Source organism: Lepidochelys kempii, chromosome 1, assembly GCF_965140265.1.
Source record: "Lepidochelys kempii isolate rLepKem1 chromosome 1, rLepKem1.hap2, whole genome shotgun sequence".
Classification (NCBI taxonomy): domain Eukaryota; kingdom Metazoa; phylum Chordata; order Testudines; family Cheloniidae; genus Lepidochelys; species Lepidochelys kempii.
The window spans coordinates 165,496,014-165,511,796 of NC_133256.1; the positions used below are offsets into that span (position 1 = coordinate 165,496,014).

General features: G+C 41.0%; 1 protein-coding gene across 11 annotated transcripts in view; it reads left to right on the forward strand.

Moving 5' to 3' along the window:
• TIAM1 (TIAM Rac1 associated GEF 1) overlaps window positions 1–15,783 on the forward strand; it is a 264,451-nt gene that overhangs the window by 182,100 nt on the left and 66,568 nt on the right. For all 11 annotated transcript variants that reach the window (XR_012161161.1, XM_073362431.1, XM_073362486.1 and 8 more), the window contains 4 exons: window positions 740–912; window positions 7,106–7,330; window positions 8,489–8,674; window positions 13,374–13,520. Coding sequence is in view for 10 of the 11 variants with exons in the window: in XM_073362431.1 (XP_073218532.1) it covers window positions 740–912; window positions 7,106–7,330; window positions 8,489–8,674; window positions 13,374–13,520 (731 nt within the window). In the remaining variant the exon portion in view is untranslated. The remainder of the gene's footprint in view (window positions 1–739; window positions 913–7,105; window positions 7,331–8,488; window positions 8,675–13,373; window positions 13,521–15,783) is intronic.

Genomic DNA, 15,783 nt, shown 5'->3' on the forward strand with positions numbered 1-15,783 from the left:
TCCTGCTTCCACCATCTCTTTCCTCCAAAAAGGCTCATACACACCAACCTTACTCATGAGCAGGTTTGCATTGGCTCTTTTTCTGAATCCTGCCATTCTTTTTTCTCAAGCTGGTTGCTTGGTGGGTGGAGAGAGGAGCATGTCCCAGCTTAGCTTTCCTGGGACAATGCTTGTCAGTTCACAGGCCACTGCTGTGCCTGACAGAAGCTCTTCATTGTCCTGAATGAAGGCAGAAATGAGGGCAGGTTCTGGAAAGAGAAATAGGACATAAAATTAAATGGTGAATACAGTGTTTTTAAAGAAACAAAAAAAGGCATGTGAGAGTTTGTACCAAAGGTGCTAACACTATTGCAATAAAGTATGGTTGGAAGCAAATATAGGTAGAAAGGCACTTTTAAGCATTTCACCCATGTTTCCAAATGCAGAGCAGTACATTGTCAGTAGGTGGGAAAGAGATTTACCTTTAAGACTGACATCAGTGTTACTTGGAACTGGATGGTACGTACTGAAAAACTTCCTTCTGATGTCTCCTACCAGACCAATAGATTTTAAGTAGTCAGTATGGAAGATCCATAAAAAGGCATTGCTATAGCTGCCCAAGTATATATTGATTTAATTTTCATTTTTGGAGGACTCAGAGTATTAGTGCTACATTCTTTTGCAACAAAGCGTTGAATAGATGTGGTTTTATGGTATTTAAATGTGCTGCTTGCTAATGTCTTTCTCGTGTTTTTCCTAGGATGTACATTATTCTTCTATGAGAGTGATGGCAGATCTGGAATAGACCACAACAGTATCCCAAAGCACGCTGTCTGGGTGGAAAACAGTATCGTGCAAGCAGTGCCCGAGCACCCAAAGAAAGACTTTGTTTTCTGCCTCAGTAATTCCCTTGGGGATGCATTTCTCTTTCAGGTTCGTTCTGTTCTTGGGTTACACAGAATTGTTCTTTTTAACTTTTTTGTTCATCTTGCAGACCAGGGTGAAATTCTGATCCCATTGAAATCCATGGCAAAATTCCCCTGGACTTCAGTGGGGTCAGGACTTCACTCTAGGCGAGTAGAAAGGCTGGAGTTCCTGCTCAGTAGCATTCATTCATTATGTAGAGAAAACAACCCTGAGGCGGCTTGACATCAAATTCAGGTCCCTTGTGCACTCCCAAGTCTACTATTTTATAACACGCTGTGCTCTCTGCTTGTGTAGATAAGTTTAAAGTCAACTGGTAACATGTTAGCAAATGGTTTTGCAGCCCTATGAAAACCAGAACTTTATTAGTTCTATTTATTTAGTTTATTAGTTCTAACAATTTAGTGCTGTGGTTATAACACGGTTTGCTCCCACCTCCACATGCAAGACCAAGCTACAGTATATAGTGCCCTAGAAGGCTAAAACCATAGGTGTAGTTTGACTTCCGTATTTGGGAGGGCAGCTCCAGTCAGGCCACTGGGGCCACGCGTTTGGGAGGGCGGGGTGAGTGGCAAATTCTGTACCTGCCTCAGGCTTGCGTTTTGGGGGGCAACACCCAACTGAACTCCCCAAACTATGCCCATGGCTAAAACACAATCTCCCGTCACAGTAGATATGCAATTGAAGATGGGACCTTACAGAAAGATCTGAGAAATTTACATGAGCATGAGTTGTGTGAATTAGCAGGAAATATTTGGAGGTCCACAGGTTCTTTTCATTACAGTTCACAGTGTGGAATCCCACACCACTCACAACAGACTCGGCTGAACATTTCACTTTCCTAGCTCCGTGCATACCACGTTTCTAAATGTCTTGCAGATTTTGGATGTTAAAATCAGATACTTTTCTGCTTTATTAACAGTTTATAGTTTATTAGCCGTTTAAAGAAAACCTAAAACTATACAAAGGCCAGTTGCTGATCTAATTTAAAAAATAGCTCTACCTTTCAACTGACTTTGTTACTCTGATTGGTTTTTAGGGGTCCAATCCAGCATTCCTTTCACACCAAAAACTCCTGTTAGCTACGATCTGACATTCTTTTTTTTACCAAATGGAATGGCCATCCTGCATTCAGCAGTCATTTCCCAGCTACACTCTTGTCACTTTATAAGTCTAGCTTTTTGTTGCAGATTTTCTCATTCAGTGAATTTTTTTTTGTCTAGTGACAATTTGGGAATGTAAATCCTTAATATTTGATTTTCTTCGCTGATTTCTCTCCCCCTCCCTAATGCTTTCTCTTAGGAGGTGTTTTTTGTCATCTTGGCGTGCTTCCATCCAGGGGGCAAATACAGTAGTATGTAGCCTCAGCATGAATTAAATAAGCTGTGAAGCACCACCACCATCAGATCTATTTACATAAGTATAAAATCTTTCATTTGCATTTCTTTTGGAAAACCTTCCTTCTTGTAAAATTAATACCAGTAGAGGCTAAATACAGAAAAGGTCACATTCAATACATGTCTTTTGTGGCAACTCAAGGCCTTATTCGTTAAAAGCTCTGGGTCATAATGTCATAACTAGATTTTCAAGTAACTTTATATGGGAAAGAGCAAAAGTGAACCTTTTCAAAGTAAATTATTGTTTTCTTGTGACTTATGACCCCCCCCCTTTTTTTTTTTTGGTCTCCAACATAATAGAATCCATGTAACTCTAAAGGAGCAGAATTAGAAGAAAATGCAGTGGTGGATTTGGGGAAAGGGAAGGGGAATCAGCCATAATTGTGGAAATAATTTGTAAGTTATTGACACCCTAGGGCTTAATCTGATGGACACAGAATTGCTGGAGCATGTACATTGCTGTTCAACAGTGTTTCTTAGCTACTAATAACACGCACACATAGATTCATACAACACAAAATGTTATATTACTTAGTTTAAAAAAAATACTAGGGAACTGTAGTAGATTATTTCTATCCAATGGAGACTGTAGGCTTAGAGAAAACATAAAGCCACTGTTTAATATTATACCTTTTGTAACAACCTTTCTCACTGCATTGTGTCCAGAGACATCAGACATCTCCTACATTATAATTCCCTGTTCAGTCAGTTCCTATCATGCCTACACAAATCCATTACATGTGGATGTCGCATGCATTCACCAGAAGTTCAGTGCATCTTGCAACACCACATATATTTGAGATACATGCAGCTTGTTTACAAGGTTTTTCCTTTCCACTGGAGGCAGAGCAATCCTCTTGGCCTGTGTGCTTACTAGCCCGTTCTGTATCCAAAAAACGAGTTAAAGTGCTTAACAAAAAACAGCCCCTCCCCCAAAAAAACAAAACAAAAAAACCCCAAACAAGAAATGAATCTGACATTAAAATACTATTTTAAAAGAGAAATAGGACACTTTACAATTATTATTGAACTGTAGATTACCATATAGTTGATCACACAATAAAACATACTTTCTTATTTTAATGATTTTCCTCCATCATCTGTACAAAGAATGGTTTTATACAATAAGGGCTAGCTTCTGCCATCCTGACTCTCAATTAGCAGTCTTTACTCCACAAACAGTTTGATTATTTCAGTAGCATTGTTCGCCAAATTAGGCTCTACTCATCACCAGGATTGGTGGCAGATTCTAGTGAATTCCTAAGGGAATAAGAGCTGAGTAGATTGCTGTGAGCTTGTTTAGATTTAACATGGAAATGCAATACAATTTCTATGGTATCAATAGAGGACGAAGAAAGAGGTATAACATTAATTCTCTCAATATGGGCCTGATCCAGCTTCTGGGAACTCGGGAAATCAACCCTGTTCCGGAAAGTATGTAAGCATATGCTTAATCTTAAACACACCTTTGAGTCCCATAGAAGTAAAGGGGGATTCAGAATATACTTAATTGCTTTCCTGAACTGGGCCTCCTTGGGAATCTTTTCATTGATATTGATGAAAATTGGATAAGGTCCTTAGCAAATAATGATAACCTCTGGTGGATTAGGAAGAGGAAGTCTTCCTCTTCCTCATTGCTAGTGGCTCAAGAAAACAGATGGTGGTGATATTTATGGATAAGTAGGCTTAATTAGAACAAGGTTGTATGCTATTCACAGGTCCTTTAGCCACAAGACAAATACTCATTTGATTACTGTTAAAGGTTGACATGCAAATGAAGTCTATTGAGTCTCTTACAACATATAGTTGACTATAAAACTTTGTTTTACAATATGCTGTAAATTAGTGAGGGCTTAGTAAGGGGGTTAGGGTGATTTACGTTTTATTTTGTAAGGATGAAAAAGGAGTACTTGAAATATCTTCTTTAGCTATAAAATAAAAATCTCAAATTAGAATGCTGGACTTCCATGAAACAGCACCCCTGTCACATACACTTGTCCAGCATTCCCCCCCACACCTCCAACTACCCCCAGATATGCACACTTTGAGAGAGGCAAGTGCAAGGGATCAGCAGGGTGTGTATAAAAGTTATGTGAATTAAGAAGGGTTTAACAATACAGATTGGATTCAAAGGTGGGTATAGTTAGTTTCATGTTCCTGAAGGTGAGTTTAGCTTTCCAAAGTCTGGGAAATGCTGCAATTTTAGCTGCCGACATGAGAGGGGAAAACAAGGATTTTAAATAGCTCTCATCACCATAATATCTGAGTGTTTCACATACAGTAATAAATTTATCCCTGCAACACCTTGTGAGGTGGGGAAATATTATCTCCGCTATTCACATGAGGAATTGAGGCAAAGAGTGACTAAGGGCCTGATTCAGAGCCCAAGGAAATCAGTGGGAGCCTTTGGTTAGGCCTTAAGTGACTTGTCCAAGGTCACGCAGAAAGTCCGTGGCAGAACTGGGAACTGAACCCAACTCCCCTGAGTACCAGTCCAGTGCCTTAAGTCAAGATAATTCTTCTTCATGACCTCTTTAGGTTGACATTCCTCCAGATATGTTTGCAGTGTTGTTATAGCCACGTTGATCCAAGGATATGAGAGACACAAAGTGGATGAGGTAATATTTTTTATTGGACCAACTTCTGTTGGTGGAAGAGACAGAGACTTCACCACGCCGGAAAAATAGATTGCATCATGGAATGGGCCACCCAAATGCCCTGGAAGAATACAGGGGAGAAACCCTTCCCCCCAACTAACCCCACATCCCTAGTTTTCCCCTACCACCCCACACTGGAACCCATATGGGGTATCATCAAACAATTATAACCCATACTTGATGGGGACCAGACCCTGAAAAATATTTCCTGAACCCCCTCTTCTGGCCTTCAAACAAACCCTACCCTCACTAAGCTCAACATCAGAAGCAAACTCCCCACAGAACAGGACACAACAATTCAAAGTGGTACCAGACCTGCCAGAACAACAGACATCTCTCTACTGTTGTGGTGATCAGTAGCTCCAACACACCTTTCAAGATCCTTGGCTACACATGCCTATCACAACACGTGGTGTACCTCATGCAGTGCATCAAATGCTCCAATAACAACTATGTGGGTGAGATCAGACAATCACTATGCTCTCAAATGACAGAAAAATGACAGAAGACAAAAAACACTTTTCGCAAAGCAATCATTCCATGTCTGACCTCTCAGTTATTATCCTCAAAGGAAACGTGTGCAACACCTTCAAAAGACAAGCCTGGGAACTTAAATTCTTAACTCTGCTGGACACTAAAAACTGTGGACTTAACAGAGACACTGGTTTCATGACTCACTACAACAATTTGTAACACACCCTACTAACCCTTAATTGCCCACTTCATTTTAAGTGGTCTCCTACAGCCTGTGTGAACCCCTTGTGCTTAATGATCTGTCCAACCTCATATTTAGCTCAGGCACTCTGGTTACGTTCTCCAGACCTGAAGCTCAAAAGCTTGTCCCTTCCACTAAGAGATGCTGGTTCAATAAAAAGATATTGCCTCACCTACCTTGTCTCTTTGATCCCTCCAAGTAGGGGAAAATATATGGTGACATATTTTCCAGATTAGAATAGTAGCAAGTCCAATGAAACATGCATTCTGATCAATAGAAAGAAAATGGACCAGAAAAAAATAAGCAAGAGGGGAAGTATGTGCATGTAAACTGGACCTCTCTAGCTTTTATTGTTTGTGTGAGAAACTTACATTTCTAATGATTTATCATAATACTTTGTAATAAAACCAACAGAAAACTGAAAAGAGAGAATAGGGAGAGGAAATTTGGTCATCTATTAACAAAAGAACACTGGTACCATGTAACATTTTATTTTCAGGTTGCTGGCATCTTAAGTCTCCGTTACACTGCCATCATGGTGCAACAGGGCTGACTGAGAATCAAGCTCACAAGCCTTTTGTTTTTGAAAGGTTTATTTACTTTCATTTTTACAGTTGAAGGAATTTTTAGTGATGACATAGGCAGACAGGCGCTATCTTAGGGTTTTATACTGCTGCCCATCACTGCAGTACCTTGAGTGAGTCTTTTCCCAGCCACCTGTTAGTATTATTATAAGATGGGCAAATTGTTCAATGGTTAAGGCACAGGATTGGTGTTATGGAGATCTTTTAATATTTCCAGCTCTTTCATTACTCGCTCTTTGATATAGTATGATAACTACTATCTGTCCTCATTCCTCTCTGTAATATACTGATAATAGTACTTACCTACTTCCCGGGGTGTTTGTGAGGATTGAATCTATTAATAACTATAAAATGCTTTGAGATCTTCATTTCGAAGTAGTTATACTTTGCTCTTGTATTACACTATAAGCTGATACTATGGCCACGTATTATTTCATTGATTTATTATTAATTGTTGCATGCCAACCATGTGCTCCACGCTGTTAGGACAGACATGTTGTCTGCCTCAAGGAATTTGCAGTCTAAAAAAATTTCATTTAATGCTAAAAAATTATTGTAGCATTACAAAAGCCAAGGAAGGTAATTTTTAAGCACTTGCTAGCAAATATGCTACAGCTGGTAGGCATAGATAGATGTGTAATTCTGAATACCGAAGGCAGGGTGCTGAGTTAAAAATGGCCTGTTTCACATGCAGTATAGAATGACAGTTTTTTATTTCTTCTGTTATAAGTGGATTTAAGGCTTTGTTTCCTGAGATCAAGGGAAGAGGAATCTCCTGAGAATTGCATTTGTTAATCTCTAATCAATTTTAAGAGAATCCTGACTTTTTTTTCCCTTCTGTCTCTTCAGACCTCTAGCCAGACCGAACTAGAGAATTGGATCACTGCAATCCATTCTGCTTGTGCAACAGCGGTAGCAAGACAACATCACAAAGAGGACACAGTCAAACTGTTGAAAACTGAAATAAAAAAGCTGGAACAGAAGATCGATATGGATGAGAAAATGAAGAAAATGGGTGAAATGCAGCTGTCCTCGGTCACGGACTCCAAGAAGAAGAAGACCATACTTGATCAGGTAATCTTGCTTGTATATCTGAAACAGATTAATATAAAATATCTTGGAGACTTGTAAATGCTGCTGCTGTTAGTCTTAAATATTGAACAAATTGATTTTTCTGTACTTAGCCTATCTAAGTATGGAACTCAGAAACTGGCTCAATTCTCTGTTTTCTCTTATCAGCTTTATAGCTAGCATTGCCATCATGACTCCTCTGTTGCTTGTACTTCCAACTTAAAGTGGACAGTTTAGCTGCATTTGAGAAACAGAAATCCTAGAGCAGATGTCTCTCCTGCTGTCACAATGGCACCTTATTTTAGGAAACAAACATATGGACCCTGCTTCATTAGACAGCAGCACTCTTAACCCAGGCTGCCAAATGTGTTTGGAATTCTACCCATAGAAGGAGGGGGCTTTTGGGTCTTTAATGTGCTGAGTTAAGGAGATTTCCCTCCCTGCAAAAACCTTTGAGAAGAGGTGAGAGGAGGGAGGGGATGCTTATCTTGCTGTTCAAATGGTTCTTTTCAAAGGCTTTAAATCCACAACCAGAGGACAGATCAGTTTTTCTGTCCCTTTATCTTCCTGGCTTTTTAGCACTCTGAAAATATTTTGTACCAGCGATTTGAATTACTTAAATGAGTCCTGACATAGGCTGATTATAGGGCTCTTCCACTGATAAGATTAATTATCTCCAGTGTACCTCACTTCTTTTTCAAATACAACACCAAGCTTCATTGATTTTTAAACTACTACTGATGATGATGAAGAGCCAGGACTCTGTTTGTGGAATCTTATTGGGTTTTTTGGTCTTCTCATATCTATTGTCCTTGATGTATAAAAACTGCCTCTTAGGAGCTATTCAGAAGAGAATCCTGGGAAACAAAGGAAATGAAAAATGGAATTTTAATACTGTTAATTAGCACCGAATCAAAGTAGCAGTTGCCTTGGGAGAAGATTTCTACCATGGACACAAAAATATTTGTTAAATTAAAAAATCAGTTAAATTAATTTTAAAACTTTGAATCATTTTTGTTTCTTTTCCCTCCTTTGAAATGCAATCAATATTGATAGAAAATTTAATTTAATGTGATTTTCCAATATTATTTTTTTAAAAAAATATTTACTACTGTGCTCTTTTTCTCTTCCCTACCACTCCCCAATCCACACTTTTTACAGATCTTTGTTTGGGAACAGAACCTTGAACAGTTCCAAATGGACCTATTTCGGTATCGTTGTTATTTAGCTAGCCTCCAAGGAGGGGAGCTGCCAAACCCAAAAAGGCTACTTGCTTTCGCAAGTCGTCCAACTAAAGTTGCAATGGGCCGTCTTGGAATCTTTTCAGTATCTTCTTTTCATGCACTGGTGAGTTTCAATGGAAGCCAGAGGTCAGCACTGCTAAACTATAAATCGCTTGGTGGTTTCACAGAGAGATTAAATTAACAAAAGCTGGTATTGATGTCTGTGGGGTAAATTCTTACTTCAGCATGCAGGGATTTCTGCATCTTGGGATGGGTACATATCTTTGATCTAATTTAAAAATGGATACTCGGAAATGATTGTCTTGAAGGAAATTTGGTATCAAGTCTGTTCTTTTTAACAGTAGGAGAACCACACCTTTTATACATGTTTAATATTCATGCCAGATATACATTATACATATTGTCATTATAAACACACTGCTCACTGTTGTTACCAAAACCATAATGGGGCCCAAGAACTTCCTGTAACCCTTCTGCCTGTCAGAGCTGGCAGCAACAAGGGCCGGGTTCAATATCTAGGGGATCCATTCCAATAACACAATGCAAACCGGCTCGAGCTCCCACCCAGTGACCTGGGACAAATATATACCACCCCCGCTGGGCGCCTCCAAGAGGCAATACTTCCCCTCTCGCAAGCACATAGTCTGAGTGTAGCAAAAGCCTTTTAATAACAGAGAGAAACAATGTGGCATTATGTTGGGGAAACACCACCAACAGGATTCATAACACAACCCATGAGCAAAAAAAACCCACCCCAAGCAAATTGGGGCATGCCCTTTTCCCTTTGGTTCTTGAGTCCAGCAATCCCAAATCACCCAAAGTCCCAAAAGTCCAATGACCCAAAAGTCTCTGTCCCTGGTCAGGGCAGCCCCAGAGTTCGAAAGTTTATCTGCGGAGCTTTACCTCCCAACCTGGGTGGAGATGGGACGGGGGTAAGAGGCACCTTACGTGATCTGAAGCTGACCGCCCCATAGTTCCAAAGCGGCGCTCCGCTCCGCCAGCCGCCCCACGAACTCCTTCGCTCCGCTCCGCGGCCCGCAAGCAGCTCCTGCCATCCACGAACTGCTCCGCATCAAACTGCTTCACCAGCCTGTCCACAAGGCACTCCAGCCATCCCGTAAACTGCTCCACAGTATATCTTCAGGCTCCCCCACTACTTAACACAACACTCAGTGATTTCAGCTCTTAGGTGAATTCAGCTTGTAGTAGGGGAGCCCCAGTGCTGGTGCACTGTTAGCCCAAAGTGAGCTCAGCAGCCTGTAACTAGACTTCTAATGAAATCAAAATTAGCTCTGATATTCCACAGTGGAGAGAGGAGGAAGTGCAATTAGCATGTAAGGCCCTCACTAAGGGGCCCATGCCACCAAGTATTAATACTTGTCCCCAGCCTCTCTCCATTCACAGAGTTTTGGAACCCATGACCCTTGCCTAGCGAGTGCTACTTAGTTGATGGTGAATCCCTCCATCATAACAAAAGGCCACGTACAGTTCCAAGCACAGTTCCCATAATCAGGGTAATAACAATTTATTCTTCCTGCCCCAATAACAGAGACGCTGGGGATCCCACAGCAGCCAAAGTGACCATTTGGGCAGCTATGGTCTCATTCTAGGCGGGGTGGGTGTGCCTATGCAAATGAGTTCGGCCCCTGAAGTTCTTTTCCACAACTTGCCACACCTCACCACCAGATGTCAGGGTGGAGCTCATCCTGACACTGCTTACATTCCTTACAGACATGGTGGTACTGTGGGTGTTAAAGATGACCCAGATCCAAAAGTTCCTGTTCCAAATTTTGAGACAGTCTGGATCCAAACTTTGCAGCTGGTCCCCATCTCTCCAGTGGGCTGAACCAAAAGCCTGGGTGTGACCAATTCTGAAATTTGAGAAGATTACGTCTGGCTGTGAACTTTGCAGCTTGGGCCCATCTCCAATGCCTGTGAACTCATAGGGCCTGATCTAAACCCCAGTGAAGTCAATAGGAGTCTTTACATTGACTTCAGTATGTGTTGGATCATACCCAGTTTGGCAAGATCAACTTTCCCACAGCGTGAATAAGATTATTGGTCCATCTAGTCCAGTATCCTGTCTCCAACAGTGATCAGCACCTGATGCTCCAGCAGAAAATGTAAAACCTCTCCTATACTCTTTCCCATTTGGCAAACAAGCCTTCAGCTGTGTTAAAATGGTTTAAATTTAAATACCATAACAATACAGCTCTTTTAAAACACATAAAAATGTACTGCACACTGTTGCTTTTTGTTATGAATTTAAATGGCATGCCTGTAGTTTAGGCTTGGGTTCCTGGAGCTTTACAGAAATAGCTGAGCTCTGCTGTTGTCTTGTAGATGTCAGCTGTACCCTTCAATTGTGAATACATAGCTGTAGTTCAGTCAGAGGCGGTTTTATTCTTTTATATAAAAAGATTAGCAGCATCATCCTGATAATTGCTGGTGAATTTATATTTTTAAAGAAGCGAGTCTTCATTTACATTTGTGCTCATTTTCTTTTGCCTCTAGCTTTTCAGTGATGAATTTTATTGCATTGCATGGAATTTAGCTAAATCTGCCTTCTCATGTTGCTTTCTCTAGAGCCCCAATTTTTGAATATGTTGTTTTGGAAAATAAAAGTTCTCCCCTTAATAATGCATCAATGGTACAGTTACATTGCTGTAATTCAAATATAGAATTGAATTGTACAAGATATGAGGCACCCTGAATTCACATTGAGTGTACTGAGTTATTATGGTGATGAGTATAATATAGAAAACTACACTGAGAGCACACTCTCTTAGGAGAGCTTGTGTAAATTAGCATAGGGCTATTAACTTCAGTAGTGTTACATTGTTTTACATCAGCTGAGGATTAGGCCCAATTTTGTTAACTAAATTGCTTTTTTTTTTTAAATTAAAACAATTTCAGATGAAAAAGCCCAAAGATTTCACTGATAGAAATGGTGCAAGCAGACAAGTTCAGAAGTCATTGTTAGGTGGGTTGTTCTGCACTGTGTTAGACAGAGGGCTTGTTAGGACTTTCAGATACAAGACAGATACTATAGGTAAACTAAGTAAATGTTCACAAGGTTTGCCTTTATGAAGCTAGAAACCTGCAACGACAGTTCAACTTCTATTTTTCCCTTACTTGTCCACTTTCCAAATGACAAACGCGATTACTCTCGGTATATCTGTTCTCTGGATGCCCAACCCAGTATTCTGTTATGTCAATTCTCATACAGTATTCATGCTTACAGTACCAAAACAACCAGTCTCTCAGCGTCTTATCACAAATCTGCCTAGGTTTCTTTGTTCTACCCATGACTGCATGCCAAATGACAGTCAGAGATTGTTAGTTTTGTGTATGGGACTCTCCTACAAGTAGGTTTCAGGAAATTCACCTCCAGGGTTGAAAGGCGGGTGTGTCCTTTTCACTTTTCCCCCAAGTCATACTTGCCATACCTCTTACACTCCTTCTTTCACAAAAGAAGTGTTTAAGTATCCTGCATCTTGGAAGGAACACCCAAGAAGCTTGTGAAGAAGCTTTGCTTCTGACTGATGATCCTTTTTTTCCCATGAGGGATTCCCTGGTTGGGAAACCTTCCCAATTACCATGTCATGTAAAGGCAAATATGTTTTAGCTAAATAGATTGTTATGGGTCAATGTTTCAAATATCCAGGCAATCGACACTTATCTAGCTTGAAACTTCATTTCAGCTCCCACGGAATTATGCTGAGTGGCTCTTGCACAACTGCAGGGCCCCAGATGACATTATTATGTATAATCACAGGTATCACTGGAGCCCCACTGGAGTATGGGGCTGGATTTTAGGGGATTAGGTAGGGTGGGTTATTTTGTTATATAGCACAGATTTCATGGGGAAATACGATAGCTACTGTAACAATCTGTACTCTCTCCCTCTATAAAATCTGCAAAACTGTGCTATAGAATAATAAACTGTCATTTCCTGAGCCTCTAGAGCTGAATTCCGTGGGGAACTGTGATGTCACTGAGTGATGCATTCTGGGGCATTACAGCAGATCAAAAGCTTCCTGAGAGTAGGGTGACCAGATGTCCCTTTTTTAAAGGGACAGTCCCACTTTTGGGGACTTTTTCTTATATAGGCGCCTATTACCCCCCACCCCTGACCCATTTTTTCACAATTGCTATCTGGTCACCCTACCTGATAGGGAGGTAGAAATGAAGACATGGCAGGGGAAGAATTGTGCCCTGAAGGCCTCTCTTACTCTGGCTGTTAGAGGAATTCAGGATAGAAAAATATACTTAGTTCTTCATCTTCCCTTTTCTTGTTTTTAAACACATTGTTCATCTTTAAGGAAATACTTGTATTTAAATACCTGACATTTGGCCTGCTAGAAATCATGAATCTGTTTAGGTGAGCACAGTGTCCACTTTACATGCAGGAATAAAGACACAGATGAAGCTCTTCAAAAGTGATTAGTGATTTTGGGTCCCTCCCTTTTTGGGTGCCTAATCTGAAACATTATAAAGGGGCCTGATTTTCAGAAAGTGCTGAGCACTCGCTCTTCACAAACCAGGACTCTTTAAAATAGCTCAAACTGGGCACCCCAAACCATTAGATACTGTGTTTTTGGATATGTAATGTTGGCAGGAATGAGTTATGTTACAGTGGGAGGCAAATAGCTGATCTGGAGTCATCAGCGTTCTTGTTGCAAATACACATTGGTTGCTCCAGAGTATTTACCATTTGCCCACTAGACTTCACTGTCAAAGCCAGTAAGCAATGGTATACTGGGATGCTGCTTTAATTTAAAACCTTATGGCACTGGCAGGTGGCAGCTCGCACTGGGGAGGCTGGAGTAAGAAGAAGAACACAGGCCATGTCCAGATCCGCCAGCAAACGGAGAAGCAGGTTTTCTTCTCTTTGGGGACTGGATACTACCTCAAAGAAAAAACAAGGGAGGCCAAGCATTAACCAGGTAGGTAGATAGAACACTAAGCTTCATTGTTATTTTCAAGGTATATTTTATTACCATGCAGAAGACGCTTTGAAAAATAACCCCAGCTCAGGCAAAGAAGGATAGCACAGTGGTTTGAGCATTGGCCTGCTAAACCCAGGGTTGTGAGTTCAATCCTTGAGGGGGCCATTTAGGGATCTGGCGCAAAAATTGGGGATTGGTCCTGCTTTGAGCAGGGGGTTGGACTAGATGATCTCCTGAGGTCCCTTCCAACCCTGATATTCTGTGATTCCTGAGTAAAAAAAGTGTTGCTTACGCAGAGCACTTTTAGTGTGCATTGCATACCCAACCTTAATCTCGCCTGTTTAATCCTTCATGGTTGTGTAGTCATCACACTTAATATTCTCTTCAAAATGAGTCATTGTAGTTGCAGATAAGCATATAACAGCTCATGTTTAAATGGTCCTGAGTGAGGTTTGAGGCTCATACCTTTTTTGAGATGAATGGGTTGTGTTCCTATCGATGCTGTCCTTTGTCTGGAGACTGTTTTCTGCCAATCTAGGTTAGCCAGACAGCAGCAGCACATCTGTTTACAGCTGCATTTTTGTAATAGGAGAAAAATACAAAATTATTTTTTCTTGAAATGAAAGCTTAGAGTTTGTAGAATGTTGCAGCTGAGTTTGGAGAGAGCGCTGTAATGGACAACTCTTTGTATTTAGGAGAGACGATCCATGCTTCTTTTGAACAAAATCTTTCAAGTTTTCATGCTGTCCCCAGGGCTGGCTCCAGGCACCAGCTTTGCAAGCAGGTGCTTGGGGCGGCACTCAGAACGGGGTGGCAGTCGGTGTCCTGCGGCGGCAATTCGGCGGCAGCTCCTCCGCTCTTCCTGCTGCCGCGGCTTTTGGGTAGCAGCCCCGCTGCTCTGTTGCAGCAGCGGCAATTCAGCAGCGGCTGCTTGAGGCGGCAAAATTGGTAGAGCCACTCTTGGCTGTCCCTCCCAAAACTTTCCACAGACATATGTATTTCAGTGGATTAAGAAGGTGTTTCCCTGCCTTACTCTCCCAACTTCCCTAATTATAGCTTTCAGATATTGGTAGTTATGTCTCATCTAATTGCAGGAATCATAGGGTTTTCTTTTTCTTCTGTTCTCTTTTTTTGGGAAGTGGGCAGGGCAGGATTTGTTTTGGGTTTTAGACCTGTGATTTCCTCCTGTCCCTGTTGTTAAGACAGTGGTGTGGGTGGGGGAGTATTTATTGCTGAGGAATATGCCATGTAATGTGTTGTTAATAAGACATTAAATATCCACGTCATGTACATTCTCATCAACTCTTACCTTTGTCTTTCTCTCTAGTCAGTTCAGCCCAGTGATTACAAAGGGGGCAGAGTTTCACTAGACAACTAGCTGGTGCCTGATGAGCATTTTCAGAAGTTACATTTCCATTGTGTGTAACATGCTTGCTTTTAAACAAATGTCCCCAAACCAAGCAACGTCCCTAGTGCTCAGCTAGGATTCTGTCCGTGCCAAGTTTCAGATGTCAGGTATGTGTGCCATAGATTGCCAAATCCCACTCCCACCTTCCCCCCCAACAGAGGGAGGTGTATTTCCCCCCTGCTCTTCCACAACCCTGAATTGGCTGAAGGAATTTTGCTCCAATTAAAAACATTAGATCTGGACAGAGACCAAGCTTTAAAGAAAATTCAGAAAGTGAATGTTTTGGAAGGTTACCAGGATGTCTAACTCTGAGGGGGTTAGGTACCTAAATACCTTTCAGGATCTGGGCCTATATGTTCTCTGTAAATGTAGGTCCCATTCCTGCTGATATTTACTCATATGCTTAATTTTAAGCATGCTAGTAGTCCTATTGACTGTTAAGGATTTGCAAAATGGGGGCTTTAGATTGTAAGCTCAGTATTGAGCAGTGACCATATCTCTTTCACATCCTGCATAGTTCCTGGCCCATCTTAGACACTACATAAAAAATAATTAACACCACAATTATAAACAAGTGAATATATGGAGTTATAGAAACTGTTTTCCAATCTTAACTCTGGGAGGCTCCTTGTAGTGCTTGATGTAATGAAATCAAAGCTGTGTGTCTTCCCTTCACCAAGATGATAAATGCTTACGCCCTATGCCCGTCTATAGTGGATTGTTAGTTTTTGCAGGTGTGCCAGTCTGGATCCATTCCAAGTTACTACCTGATCCTGCAAATACTTCTCTACTTGTGTTCTTGCTCCTGCACAGTCCCATTGTCTTAGTGTCCTTACCTCGTGCTAGATCATT